At 41.8% G+C, this 15,522-nt stretch overlaps 1 protein-coding gene across 1 annotated transcript in view; it reads left to right on the top strand.

The window, feature by feature from the left end:
- Window positions 1–15,522, top strand: part of Sbf (SET domain binding factor) — a 219,630-nt gene that overhangs the window by 87,874 nt on the left and 116,234 nt on the right. Inside the window, exons 7-11 of the mRNA XM_068392627.1 lie at window positions 393–519; window positions 1,720–1,834; window positions 2,003–2,116; window positions 2,769–2,963; window positions 3,496–3,696. Coding sequence (XP_068248728.1) covers window positions 393–519; window positions 1,720–1,834; window positions 2,003–2,116; window positions 2,769–2,963; window positions 3,496–3,696 — 752 coding nt within the window. The remainder of the gene's footprint in view (window positions 1–392; window positions 520–1,719; window positions 1,835–2,002; window positions 2,117–2,768; window positions 2,964–3,495; window positions 3,697–15,522) is intronic.

The raw sequence follows: 15,522 nt of genomic DNA, 5'->3' as shown, positions 1-15,522 counted from the left end.
TCATTTTCTTATTTATTTATTTGCTTTTAGTAAATTGTCTCAGACTTCAGCTAAAAATTCATGGAAGCATTTGTAGTTAGTTTTTCACCCTTTAAAACAATCTGTCTATTTCAGTATGACAAAAGTTACTAGTTGTTTGACTCCAAATGAAAATATTATGCTAGTGATGGTAATTAATTTAGAGAATAAGATAATACATACCCTCAAACAGAGTCTGGAAGTTTCTTATGCTATATTTATTGTAAGTAATGAAGATGTGTAAAGGAGTAGGGAATAAAGTTTTTTAGTAATCACACTTGTCAAAGCATATCTACTCAGTATTAGAATTGGTTATTTGTTAGAGTACTTGGTGATCTAGTTATGCTCACTATTAATGATGAATAACTTTTCAGGTATCAAAAATGTTTTGATTCTTTTCTGTTCTGCCCTAACCGAGCACAAGATTCTGTTTCATAGTCAGTCCTATAGCAGACTCACTGAATCATGCCATGCTTTGAAAGCTCTTCTGTACCCTTTTAGGTAAGTGTTTGAATCCTGGTATATATATATATATTGTATTTTTTTTAGTTTGAGAATGTGCTCATCACAGTTTGTATATATACTACAACATTGAATTAAGGGAGTGTTTGTGTATTGTACAAGGATTCTATTCTTACGCTATAGTTGAAAAGATTATGATTACTTCCTGTAAATTTTATTTGATCCTTCACTGCAATGGGATTTATCAATACCTGTAAATTAGTTTTTGTTAAAATCAATTAGGGTAATGGGTCCTTATATATTAAAGGTTTATTTTTTTTTGTAATCATGGGATTATGAAATTTTCCTCGAACACAGTTTGTTTACTTTTATTAGTTCATTAACAGTATAAGTGGAAACTTGAATTCTTCAAAAACCTCCTCAAAATCTCATTGGCATCCATCTAGTGTAAGTCGTGTTAAATTTTTCAAAGATAGTTTTGAGAGGTACATTGTATATAGATGGCATGATTCCAACTAGTGACAGGACCTAGATCATAAAGACCCCATTGGAGAAAGTACTGTACCATCAACAGCTCATCTCACGTAGTGTATTGTAGGCATTACAAGGCTGTTTGCAGCATTCTTTTGGTCCTTGGCTGCACTTGCCTTGCTTTATAGTCTTCTTCTTCACCTCTGTTCCTGCTTCATTTCTTTCTTTGTGCTGTCCAACCTCTTCTAATTTTTACTTCATATTGTAATTTGGGTGCTGATTGGCCTGAGCTGTAGAGCTGGCTAAATATTTAGCCCAACTTCATAAATTCTGTACAATCCAATCCTTAACATAAAGAAGGGGTATAAATGCACAATACTGCATTGTAAATCAAACTGAAAGAGCACATATTAGAATATAGTGGATAAAAGTTAGACATGTAGCTTAATAAAGAGAAAGTAGAGAGTTGAAATGGTATGTTAATAATCAATAGTTAAAATCTCATATAATATCTCAAAAGTTTCCTTTTTGTTATGTTTGAATACTATAGTTCATTTCTTTTAGCGAGGCAGATTTGCACCGACTCGCAGCGGTGCCCTTTTAGCTCGGAAAAGTTTCCTGATCACTGATTGGTTAGAATTATATTGTCCAACCAATCAGCGATCAGGAAACTTTTCCGAGCTAAAAGGGCACCCCTGCGAGTCTGTGCAAATCTGCCTCGCTAAAAAATATTGACTATAGTATATGTAATCTGTAACTATTTTACAGGTACTCCCATGTTTACATTCCAATTCTTCCAACCTCCTTAGTTGAAGTTCTTTCAACTCCTACTCCTTTCATTATGGGAGTCCATTCTTCCCTTCAACATGATATTGCTGAACTGGTTAGTATACTTTGGTTTACTATGAAAGAAATTATTTGATAATGATATTTTGTTTGTTTAAATATTTTTTTGAGATCTGACGCTTCATGTATTAGGTGAACAAATTGTCCTTTGGCTAAAATTTTGATTTTTATTGATGTGACTTACACAATCTAATATGCATTACAGATGGATGTAATTGTAGCAGACTTAGATGGTGGAGCCATTCGTGTACCAGAAAGTCTCACAGTTTCAATCCTTCCCGACCCCTTTTGGTCTTTGACCCATGCTGCGCTCTCTAGGGTAAGTACTGTACTAGGAGGGAAGGATTTTTTAAAATCTATTCAGCAGTTATAGACAATGTTCTTTTTTCTTGCGAGATTAGTGGTGCTAAAGACATGGTGTAACTGATGAGTATATTTATATTAACCCTTTTACCCCCATGGACGTACCGGTACGTCCTTGCAAAAAACTGCTATTTACATTTTTTTTGCATATTTTTTATAATTTTTTGAGAAACTTCAGGCATTTTCCAAGACAATGAGACCAACCTGATCTCTCTATGACAAAAATTAAGGCTGTTAGAGCAATTTAAAAAAAATATACTGCAAAATGTGCTTGAAAAAAAATAACCTCTGGGGGTTAAGGGTTGGAAAGTTCCAAATAGCCTGGGGGTAAAAGGGTTAATGAGATTGGAGTAATTTTATTGATGTTTCATGTGAGTGCCTAAATTGCAGAAGTCTCAAAGAATGTAGATGTCAGGTTGAAATTTGTCTTTTGTATTGGAATTGCTGTGCTCAAAATTAAGCTATTGATATTATTTTTTAGAATGCAGAACAAAGAAAGTAGATTATTTCATGATTATTAAACTTTTACTATTCCAATCTAAAAAACAAGAAATTAAAGCTGTGTCTGCAGAAAATATTGTTCTAATCAATATCTTCGCTAATTGCAGGTCCTTCACCCTGATCTCAACACTGCAGACCATGCCTTTCCCTCAAGTGCAGGAATAAGAGCATCTCCACACATCATGGTAGATAAGGAGATTCGAGCAGTATTCATGCGAATGTTTGCCGAGCTTTTGCAGGGGTACCGTTCTTGTCTAACGATCATCAGAATTCATCCAAAACCTGTTATTACGTTTCATAAGGTAAGGTGTGCTAAGTAGATGTCCTTCTCTTTTAGAATAATGAAGAGGGTGTAAATGAGGGCTTGGACCAGGTGCTTTAGGTAGAAATTACTCAACAAGAGGAAGTAAACTTTAAGAATATGAGATATGAATAAGGAAGTTATCCTACAAATAATTTTGCTGTGTTTTCCATCTGGTAAATCATGAAATTTGGTTCACTTATCCATTTCATACCAGGTCACAAGACAATAGTTGAAAAATTAGTCCATGTAACGAACTTAATGTGAATATATGCATAAAATGTGGTTAATACTGGAATCTTTTCTTTTATGTTTTTTCATTTCATTTTAAGCTGAGATAAGTATTGTATGCATGCATTTTAGAGCTTTAAGATCAGATATGTATGTATCTTGATTTTTTGTTATCTTAAGTTATTATCCATTTGTAAGAAATGTTGTAGGTTATTTGTTGCATAAGGAGAGAAATTAAAAATCTTTTTTGTACTCTTGTGTCATTTGTCATTTTAAACTAAATTACTCCTATAATTTTTCAGGCCTCTTTTCTTGGCAACAGAGGGATGGTGGACAATGAATTTGTAGGAAAAGTTTTAGATTGTATGTTCTTTACTACTTTTGTCACGGAAAGAGGTCCTCCATGGCGTGTCTGTGATTTATGGGATGACCTTTATTCCAACATTGGGGACCAACTGCGCCTCGAACAGCATGATAGTCGAATGCTTCTAGTCCATATTCAGGTAAAGTACCTTCTTAGTGTTTTTGTTAAGCAAGCGCTTTTTTTTTGTTCCTTCACAAATACAAACAATTCACATTTAATAAAAGTATGATTTCAGTTTGGCTGAAACTCTGTTGTTAAATGTTTTTGAATGCGGTACTGTACATGTATATATTATATGGCCTCTCAAAGAGAGAGATAGAGAACTTATTGATATGATAACTAATAATAATAAGCTATAAATGAAATGTGTGAAAATTATATATATGATATGATATAACATAATGGGTCTCATGTGATATGAAGATTTTTTGATAAGTTGAGAAATTATATAAACGATACCCTTTGTTATTCTTAAATGCGCATATTCTTAATACATAAAATAATAAATGTTATATCTCTTTGGAGATATTAAAAAAGGAATACAAAAATGCTTTAATAAAACACAACTTTAAAAATCATGATTTTTTTTATAATGCGATGATGCTGAAACTAGTGGTCAGCTGATGAAATCACAATGCCTAGTTTTCTGTCCTAGTCTACAATTGAACGTAGATTTAAGCAAAGCATAAGTTTTTTCTGTGTAGTATCTAATACACACTTTTTAGGGAGTTGGATGAAGCTGCGAAATTTAGCTAATGTTTCCATGAAATTAGGTATAGTATTCAGTGACCCTCCATGCTTGTAATTGGAGCATTTACGATTACATGAACAATTGACTTCAAAGTGCATCATTGGATTGCCATAGGGTTAAGCATATTTCAAATTGTAAAACTATAGGTTGCTGAAAGCGCTAACCCATTTGTCATGGTCTGCATCATCCTCTGTGTCTATCACAGTTGTCATATTCATTTGAAGAGATACATACATATATACCAAGGCACTTCCCCCAATTTTGGGGGTTAGCTGACATCAACAAACGAAACAAAACAAAAAAGGAGACCTCTACTCTCTACGTTCCTCCAGCCTAACAAGGGACTCAACCGAGTTCAGCTGGTACTGCTAGGGTGCCACAGCCCACCTTCCCACATTATCCACCACAGATGAAGCTTCATAACGCTGAATCCCCTACTGCTGCTACCTCCGTGGTCATCTAAGGCACCGGAGGAAGCAGCAGGGCCTACCGGAACTGCGTCACAATCGCTCGCCATTCATTCCTATTTCTAGCACGCTCTCTTGCCTCTCCCACATCTATCCTCCTATCACCCAGAGCTTCCTTCACTCCATCCATCCACCCAAGCCTTGGCCTTCCTCTTGTACTTCTCCCATCAACTCTTGCATTTATCACCTTCATTAGCAGACAGCCATTTTCCATTCTCTCAACATGACCAAACCATCTCAACACATTCATATCCACTCTAGCTGCTAACTCATTTCTTACACCCGTTCTCACTCTCACTACTTCATTCCTAACCCTATGTACTCGAGATACACCAGCCATACTCCTTAGACACTTCATCTTACACATTCAATTTCTGTCTCTCCGTCACTTTCATTCCCCTCAACTCCGATCCATACATTACAGTTGGTAAAATCACTTTCTCATACAGAACACTCTTTTCATTCATGCCCAACCCTCTATTTTTTACTACTCCCTTAACTGCCCCCAACACTTTGCATACTTCATTCACTCTCTGATGTACATCTGCTTCCACTCCACCATTTGCTGCAACAGAGATTATAGACCTGATTAGATAGTAGTCCTTCATTACCAATGATGTTATATAGCATCATATAGAATAGGAAAAGTTCTGCTGTGGGACTTGCTGTTTCCCTTCAAACATGTTGATTTGCAAGTCTGTAACACTGCTTGTATTGAAATAACCACACTATTAAGGTTTAAGTCTTCCATTCATCCTAGTCACAAGGCATATTAAATTCAACCCTCATCCCACCGACAATGCTAGACAATTGTTGATTATAACATTTTAGCTCTATAACTATTTTGTATGTTTTTCCCTTGTGTCATAATCTTATTTATTATCTTAGAACACTTTTAACACAAACAGATGACTCATGAAACTCATTCTTTGTATTATTATTATTATTATTATTATTATTATTATTATTATTATTACATACATACATATACCAAGGCACTTCCCCCAATTTTGGGGGGTAGCCGACATCAACAAAGAAACAAAAACAAAAAGGAAACCTGTACTCTCTACGTTCCTCCTAGCTAACATGGGACTCAACCGAGTTCAGCTGGTACTGCTAGGGTGTCACAACCCACCCTCCCACATTATCCACCACAGATGAAGCTTCATAATGCTGAATCCCCTACTGCTGGTACCTCCGCGGTCATCTAAGGCATCGGAGGCAGCAGCAGGGCCTACCGGAACTGCGTCACAATCGCTCGCCATTCATTCCTATTTCTAGCACGCTCTCTTGCCTTGCTCACATCTATCCTCCTATCACCCAGAGCTTCCTTCACTCCATCCATCCACCCAAACCTTGGCCTTCCTCTCGTACTTCTCCCATCAACTCTTGCATTCATCACCTTCTTTAGCAGACAGCCATTTTCCATTCTTTCAACATGGCCAAACCACCTCAACACATTCATATCCACTCTAGCTGCTAACTAATTTCTTACACCCGTTCTCACCCTCACCACTTCGTTCCTAACCCTATCTACTCGAGATACACCAGCTATACTCCTTAGACACTTCATCTCAAACACATTGAATTTCTGTCTCTCCATCACTTTCATTCCCCACAACTCCGATCCATACATCACAGTTGGTACAATCACTTTCTCATATAGAACTCTCTTTACATTCATGCCCAACCCTCTATTTTTTACTACTCCCTTAACTGCCCCCAACACTTTGCAGCCTTCATTCACTCTCTTACGTACATCTGCTACCACTCCACCATTTGCTGCAACAACAGACCCCAAGTACTTAAACTGATCCACCTCCTCAAGTAACTCTCCATTCAACATGACATTCAACCTTGCACCACCTTCCCTTCTCGTACATCTCATAACCTTACTCTTACCCACATTAACTCTCAACTTCCCTCTCTCACACACACTTCCAAATTCTGTCACTAATCGTCCAAGCTTCTCTTCTGTGTCTGCAATCAGTACAGTATCATCCGCAAACAACAACTGATTTACCTCCCATTCATGGTCATTCTCGTCTACCAGTTTTAATCCTCGTCCAAGCACTCGAGCATTCACCTCTCTCACCACTCCATCAACATACAAGTTAAGCAACCACGACGACATCACACATCCCTGTCTCAGCCCCACTCTCACCGGAAACCAATCACTCACTTCATTTCCTATCCTAACACATGCTTTACTACCTTTGTAGAAACTTTTCACTGCTTGCAGCAACCTTCCACCAACTCCATATAACCTCATCACATTCCACATTGCTTCCCTATCAACTCTATCATATGCTTTCTCCAGATCCATAAACGCAACATACACCTCCTTACCCTATGCTAAATATTTCTCGCATATCTGCCTAACTGTAAAAATCTGATTCATACAACCCCTACCTCTTCTAAAACCACCCTGTATTTCTAAGATTGCATTCTCTGTTTTATCCTTGATCCTATTAATCAATACTCTACCATACACTTTTCCAACTACGCTTAACAAACTAATACCTCTTGAATTACAACACTCATGCACATCTCCCTTAACCTTATATAGTGGTACAATACATGCACAAACCCAATCTACTGGTACCATTGACAACACAAAACACATATTAAACAATCTCACCAACCATTCAAGTACAGTCACACCCCCTTCCTTCAACATCTCAGCTCTCACACCATCCATACCAGATGCTTTTCCTACTCTCGTTTCATCTAGTGCTCTCCTCACTTCATCTATTGTAATCTCTCTCTCATTCTCATCTCCCATCACTGGCACCTTAACACCTGCAACAGCAATTATATCTGCCTCCCTATTATCCTCAACATTCAGTAAACTTTCAAAATATTCCGCCCATCTTTTCCTTGCCTCCTCTCCTTTTAACAACCTTCCATTTCCATCTTTCACTGTCTCTTCAATTCTTGAGCCAGCCTTCCTTACTCTCTTCACTACTTTCCAAAACTTCTTCTTATTCTCTTAATATGAATGACCCAATCCCTGACCCCACCTCAGGTCAGCTGCCCTCTTTGCCTCACGTACCTTGCGCTTTACTTCCGCATTTTTCTCTTTATATTTTTCATACTTCTCTATACTATTACTCTGCAGCCATTCTTCAAAAGCTCTCTTTTTATGAATAGAACTTACCTGGCAGTTATATATATATATATAGCTGAGTCTGACTGCGGCAGAATTTAATCGAAAATCGCGGCAACCGCCTTGTGGTGGTCGTGTGGTTAGATGGTTAACAACCCTTACAGGGTGGTACTTGGAATCATTCCCATTTTCTGTTCCTCAGATTATCTCTGCCGGCCGGATCGACAACATCGTTGGTCCGCCTTTCAGAGTTTTTCGGATCGCTTTCCCTTCATCGCCTTTTTGGACTTCGTTTTTGGTGAAGTACACTGTGTTGGGATTTGGCAATCGTGTTGTTTTTGTTTTTTGTCTTTTTTCCTTTATTATCATGAGTGAGAAAATTCATTATCGTGTTTGTGCGAATGATATTTGCAAGGTGAGGTTGCCGAAACTTTCGGTTGACCCTCACACTATCTGTATGGGTTGCAGGGGGTTTGAATGTGCTTTAGATAATAAGTGCAAGGAATGCGAGGTTTTAAGTGATAATGATTGGTTAGCTATGCAGCGCTATGTGCGCAAACTTGAGATTGATAGAGTTAGAAGAGCTAAATCAAGGTCAAAGTCTGCTAGTGACCCTAGCTAAGATTTATCTATTGACCCTTTGCTTGTAACCCCTTTGGAAGGTATTCCTTCCCCAAATGTAGTGACTCCTGCCCCTTCTACAGGACCTGTGCCTTCGGATGACCCTGGGTATGCTAAATTAGCTGCTGAATTGGAGGCCCTTAAAGCACAGTTGGAGGCCTTTAAAGGTAAGGGTGTAGGTGAAATTAGTGCTTGTGAAAGTGCAGTGGAGGTGGCGACTGATCGAATCTGTCATACCCCTAGGTCTAGACCTCTACCAAGCTCCCAGGACCAAGGGAGAAGGTACGTCGAAAGCCGAAAGGGGTGAGAGGTGCTTATCCTCGGTCAGTCGTCGCCTCAGACAGTCCTGTTACGATCTCCCAGGCTGCTCTTGACCGCCGTAGGAAAGGCGTGTCGGATACGTTTGTGTCTTCGCCTGATCGTTCTCCCAGATGTAATTGGCGTTACGAATCAAGACCAATGAAGAGAGGGTGGAACCGGGATGTGCAGTCTCGCTCTCCCTCTCCCGGTTCGAGTAGCAGAGAACCTGATCCTTCGGAAGACGATTTCGATGTTCCTGTTAAAAGGGCGAAACAGAGAGTCCTTAGCCCAGTTAATCCTGCTAGACTCCCTGCTTCTTCTGCCAGCGCTCCCAGTCAAGCCGTACGACAACTGCCGTCTTCGGCACCGCGAGAGCCAGCGGAGGTTGCTAAAGCTTTCATGGTTGTTATGCAGGAACAACTTTCATCGTTAGTTAAAGCTTTCAGCCACCCTTCTCAGTCCGTCAGACGTAAGGACGTCTCTTTGCCTGTTAAGAGATCTTCTAAGAGAGATTTTAGTATCTCTCCCAAGAAACCTCTGCGCACTTCGTCGGCCGTACGACAACGTACACCCTCTTCATCGGCACGCTGCCAGGAATTTCCTTCCCCCCTCTCCCGCCGCCAGGATGATACTGCCTCTCGTTCTCGGCGCCGTGACAGGAAACAGGATGAATGCAGTCTGCATTTTCAAGGCGACGGCAGCCTGCATCTTCAGGACGCTTCCGTTTCTCGTCATCGTGACGATACTGCCTCTCGTCATTGTGACGATACCGCTTCTCGTCATCGTGACGATACCGCTTCTCGTCATCGTGACGATACCGCCTCTCGCCAACTGGATGCTAGCGGCGCTCGGCGCCAGGATTCAAACAGCTCTCGCTGCCAGACTGCTGGCAGCCCAACTCTTCGGGATGTTATCCTTGAGCAGGACCTCGAAGATATTTCGGAAGAGGAAGAAAAACCTGCCGACTCTTCTAGCGATTACAAGGTTCTTTCTCGCTCTCTTTTGGAACTTTATGGAGAGGAATTTCAACCTTCGGCCCCTCGTTCTCCTTAGTCTCAATTTACTAGGAAGATAGCTACTAAGTCTTCGGCCTTCATCAAAATGAAACTTTCAATTTCGGCCAGGAAAGCTCTCGCTAAGGTGGATGCTTGGATGAAGGAACGGAGACAAGCTGTCAAGACCACCTTTTTTTTTTCCACCGTCCCGGCTCGCTTCCAAGGCCGGTATGTGGTATGAGACAGGGGAACCTTTGGGGTTAGGAGTGCCTTCCTCCTCCCAAGGTGACTTCTCGGCTCTTGTGGACTCGGCAAGAAGGCATGCTTTAAACTCTGCCAAGGTGATGTGGTCCATGTCGGAGCTTGATCACCTCGTCAAGGGAATTTTCAAGGTTTTCGAGGTTTTCAGCTTCCTGGACTGGTCTCTCGGGACTCTGGCCAGGAAGTCTGAACTCCTGGAGGACACGAAGGACCTGACGAGTATCATGTCCTGCATGGACAAAGCTCTAAGGGATGGAGCTAATGAATTGGCTTCCCTTTTCTCAGCAGGGGTCTTAAAGAAGAGGGCCCTTTTGTGCTCCTTCACCTCTAGATCTGTGACTGTTGCCCAGAAGTCGGAGCTACTTTACGCCCCTTTTTCACGTCATCTTTTTCCTGAAGCTCTGGTCAGAGATATCTCCCTTTCTCTGGCTCAAAAGGCTACTCAGGACCTTTTGTCTCGGTCGGCTAGAAAGACCTTACCTGTTGCTCCTGCTCCTGCTCCTCTGAGGGAGGAGGAGAAGAAGTTTCAACAGCCCTTTCGGGGCAGGATCTCCTCGAGAGCGGATTTTAGGGGGAGAAGACAAGAGTCAGGGCCGAGGACCAGCAGGGGTGCGTTTAGGCCCCGGTCCAAAAAATGAGATTGAAGTCCTCCAGACACCAGTAGGGGCAAGACTGTCTCGTTTTTGGCAGTCTGGGAAAGGAGAGGGGCGGACACCTGGTCCCTCTCATTCGTCAAGGAAGGTTACAAGATCCCTTTTTTAAAGAAACCACCTCTCTCAGACTCTCCCCTGGCCTTAGTGGCTCAGTACACCGACGCGGGGAAACGAGAGGCTCTTCTGGATCTAGTCGACCAGATGTTGGTCAAGGGAGCAATAGAGCCAGTTCAAGACCTCGCCTCCCCAGGCTTTTACAATCGCCTGTTTCTGGTTCCCAAGAACTCGGGTGGATGGAGACCAGTCCTAGATGTCAGCTCTCTGAACGCCTTCGTGGAGAAAACAAAGTTCTCCATGGAGACGACTCAGTCAGTGCTGGCTGCAGTTCGTCCAGGAGACTGGATGGTTTCTCTCGACCTGCAGGACGCTTATTTTCACGTCCCCATTCACCCGTCTTCGAGGAGATATCTGAGGTTTGTGTTCCAGGGCAAGTGCTTCCAGTTCAGGGCACTTTGCTTCGGTCTCAGCACAGCTCCCCAAGTTTTCACCAGACTTATGGCAAATGTGGCAGGCTGGTTACACCAGGAGGGGATAAGGGTCTCCTTCTATCTAGACGACTGGCTGATCCAGTCACAGTCGAAAGAGAAATGTCTGGAGGACCTAATGAAAACTTTTACGATCACTCAGGACCTGGGACTCATAGTCAACTGGGGGAAGTCTCAGACCGAGCCGAATCAGACTATTCTCTATTTGGGGATAGTTCTGAATTCAGTTCTTTTTCAGGCTTTTCCCTCCCAGGAGAGGCAGACCAGGTGCCTGGACAAAGTCAAAGACTTTTTGAGGAAGCAGGAATGCTCAGCGAAGGAGTGGATGAGTCTGCTGGGAACTCTATCCTCCCTGGAGCAGTTTGTCCCTTTGGGGAGACTGCACCTAAGGCTTCTGCAACACTTCCTCGCAAAGGTTTGGAACAGAAAGATCCAGGAGGACACTTTTTCTTTTCCCATTCCGACAGAGATCAAGGATCTTTTAATGTGGTGGCTGGACCCAGCTCTGTTGGGAAAAGGGATCTCCTTGTTCAAGAAGAACCCCGACCTAGTGTTATTCTCAGACGCGTCCGAGTCAGGCTGGGGAGCAACACTAGGGAACAAAGAGGTCTCAGGTATTTGGGAAGGGAGTCAGGTCAGTTGGCATATCAACAGAAAGAAATTGATGGCCATTTTGTTAGGGCTCAAGGCCTTCAAAACCTCGGTGTCGGGAAAGACTGGAGATCAATTCCGACAACACCACAGCTCTCGCGTACATAAGGAAGCAAGGGGGAACTCACTCCCTCTCCCTGTTCTCAACTGCGAGAGAGCTTCTCCTCTGGGCGAACGAGAACGAGACCCAGCTGTTGACAAGGTTTGTTCAAGGGCAGAGAAACATCAGGGCAGACATGCTCAGCAGGAGGGGACAGGTCCTTCCTACAGAGTGGACTCTCAACCCGCATGTCTGTCGGAGGCTCTGGAAGTTGTGGGGCAGACCGGTAATAGACCTTTTCGCCTCCGGTCTAAACAAGAGGATCCCCAACTACTGCTCCCTAGTCCCGGACGAGGAAGCTGTTGCAGTGGATGCCTTCTTGATGGATTGGACGGGGCTGGACATGTATGCCTTTCCCCCGTTCAAGAACATCAATCTGGTTGTCAGGAAGCTCGCTCTCCTCGATTCGGGACGAATGACCCTAGTGGCTCCATTCTGGCCTGCGAGGGAATGGTTCACCGAAGTGGTAGGGTTACTGATGGACTTTCCAAGAAGACTCCCAGCAAGTTCAGATCTTCTCAGACAACCCCACTTCGAGAGATTTCACCAAAACCCCCTCGCTCTCAATCTGACTGCCTTCAGACTGTCGAGAAGCTCGTTAGATCTCGAGGCTTTTCGGCACAAGCGGCAAAAGCTATTGCCAGGGCAAGGAGGATCTCTTCACAAAGAGTCTACCAGTCAAAGTGGGAGACCTTTAGAGCTTGGTGCAGGAAGCGCAAGGTTTCCTCGTCCTCTACCTCTCTGAGCCAGATTGCAGATTTTCTTTTGTACCTCAGGCAGGATGCTAAGCTGGCTGTATCTACCATTAAAGGATACAGGAGCATGCTCTCAACCGTCTTTAGGCATAGAGGCTTAGAGTTATCTCAGAATAAGGACTTACAGGACTTCATTAGGTCTTTTGAGACAACGAAGCAAGTGCACTTAAGACCCCCTTCTTGGAACCTGGATGTGGTGCTTAAGTTTTTGTGCTCCAGGAAGTTTGAGCCTATCTCGCAAGCTTCTCTGCGAGATGTGACTAAGAAAACCCTCTTCCTTTTGTCTCTAGCGACTGCCAGGAGGATCAGTGAGGTCCAGGCAATCGAGAAGCGGGTAGGCTTCACCCTAAATGGAGCGGTTTGTTCCTTGAGGTTCGACTTTCTCGCCAAGAATGAGAACCCTTCGAAACCCCTGGCCTAGGACTTTTGAAGTCCCTAACCTCACGAATCTAGTAGGTCAGGAACAGGAAAGCCTCCTCTGCCCGGTTAGGGCTCTCAAGGCTTATTTGGCCCACACTAAGAGCGTGAGGGGTGCTTCCAACTCCTTATGGTGTTCAGTGAAGGATCCTCAAAAACCCCTGTCAAAGAACGCTTTGTCCTTTTTCCTGAGGGAAACTATTAGGGAAGCCCACCTCTTTTGTGAGGAAGAAAACTTCGCCCTGTTAAAAGTACGGGCTCAGGAAGTAAGGGCCATTGCTGCTTCGCTGGCATACCGGAAAAATATGTCAGTTAAGCAGATCATGGACGCAACGTTCTGGAGGAGCAACTCTGTCTTCGCTTCTCATTACCTCAGAGAGGTAAGATTGGACTATGACAAGTGTTATACCTTGGGCCCATACGTAGCTGCGGCTTCTGTATTAGGCAAAGGAGTTACTACCCCCACTCAACCTTAGTTTATGTACTTGTATATGGGTTTGTGTTTTTTTATGGTTGTCTGAGGTCCTTGTCCTGTGGTACGGTTCCCTCAGTCCAGATAGATAGTTTATATCTATTTCTGCAAGGTTAGATGGTTAGCTTTAGTAAGGTTGCAGTTTTTTTATATGGGAAGGTAGTTTTCTGAAGTCTAGTCAAGTTGTTGGTCCTACCCCTTTGACAGACTCGATTGAGTTGTTTGCAGCGTAGCAGGTCTACTCCTGGCTGAACACTCCTAAGGGAAAGCGACTCTAGAGGCAGTTACCTTTGAAGTCAGCTACCTTAGCAGGTAAGGAATCAAGGTGTTTGTTCTCCTACAACTCTTTTGTTGTTTCCCCAACTATGTTTTTTCTGTCTGTTTCCCTCCTCCAAATGTGTGAATCAGCTATATATATATATAACTGCCAGGTAAGTTCTATTCATAAAAATGGAGTTTTTATGATAAAACAAAGTGTTATGAATACTTACCTGGCAGTTATATATATATTTTAAAGCCCACCCACCTCCCCTCAGGAGACAGGTCGGGCAAAGATAATCTGAGGAACAGAAAATGGGAATGATTCCAAGTACCACCCTGTAAGGGTTGTTAACCATCTAACCACACAACCACCACAAGGCGGTTGCCGCGATTTTCGATTAAATTCTGCCGCAGTCAGAGACTCAGCTATATATATATAACTGCCAGGTAAGTATTCATAAAACTTTGTTTTATCATAAAAACTCCATTTTTCTCTTCCACTTTTACCTTCACTCCTTCATTCCACTATTATTATTATTATTATATTGTATATCATATGATTTTAAACACCGTATTCAGCACGAAAATGGTACCCGTGTAGAATTTATTAATGTCAAGATTTTCACTAATATTGAGCACCTTATATTTATGTTTTGGAGTCTAGCATTATTTTACTGTAAGTGCAATATTGTGTAACAAAAACCAATGTTCAATCTTATTTGAATGGTGTTCAAAGAACATGATAAGTAAAAGGATGACCAAGGTCATGAACCTGTTCTTGTTTAATATTAAATCTTGTTACACTCTCTTATGGCTTTTTGATAATATTGTACTGGCCCAATCTCTAACCTTCATTTGGTGCATGGTAATACAATAAATTTCAATTTTTGACTCAGCAGTATACTTATTGGCCTAGGGTAGGTTTATTTGTAGCATCTTCAAATAAACTTCAATTTTTGATGCGGCAGTATGCTTATTGGCCTAGGGTAGGTTTATTTGTAGCATCTTCAAATAAACTTCAATTTTTGATGCGGCAGTATGCTTATTGGCCTAGGGTAGGTTTATTTGTAGCATCTTCAAATAAACTTCAATTTTTGATGCGGCAGTATGCTTATTGGCCTAGGGTAGGTTTATTTGTAGCGTCTTCAAATTCTTACCGTAGTTCATGCCCTTAAATAATCCTAGAGTAGACTTTTGGTCTGGCCTGGCTTAGCACACCGTACCCCAAACTTTTCAATCTTTCACTAACTTTTAATGGGTAATTTTTGTGTTTGCATATGTTTTTACCTAGTTTTTATGTTTAGGTTCAGCAAAGTTATTGAATTAGCATAGGTTATTGTTTACTTTTAACTAGGTTTAAATTTATACCCTAGGCTCATGAAAATTGTTCAGTCAAGTACCAGGCCACTAATAACTAGCTTTAATCATCATTGCACAAAAACTATCAGCGCTAAGAATTAAAAAAAAAAATTAGCGTACAGCCGATGCCTTTCCATTAATATATAAAACATAAATATTGTAAAATTTCCATTCCCATGGATGATAAGAGAATATTTGGAAATTACTGAACATGAACTACTTCCCTTCATATGGCGCGTAAGGGAATA

This window comes from Palaemon carinicauda, chromosome 1 (genome assembly GCF_036898095.1).
Source record: "Palaemon carinicauda isolate YSFRI2023 chromosome 1, ASM3689809v2, whole genome shotgun sequence".
Classification (NCBI taxonomy): Eukaryota; Metazoa; Arthropoda; class Malacostraca; order Decapoda; family Palaemonidae; genus Palaemon; species Palaemon carinicauda.
The sequence above is the reverse complement of the archived record's forward strand: the minus strand, read 5'-3'. Positions and strand labels throughout refer to the sequence as shown.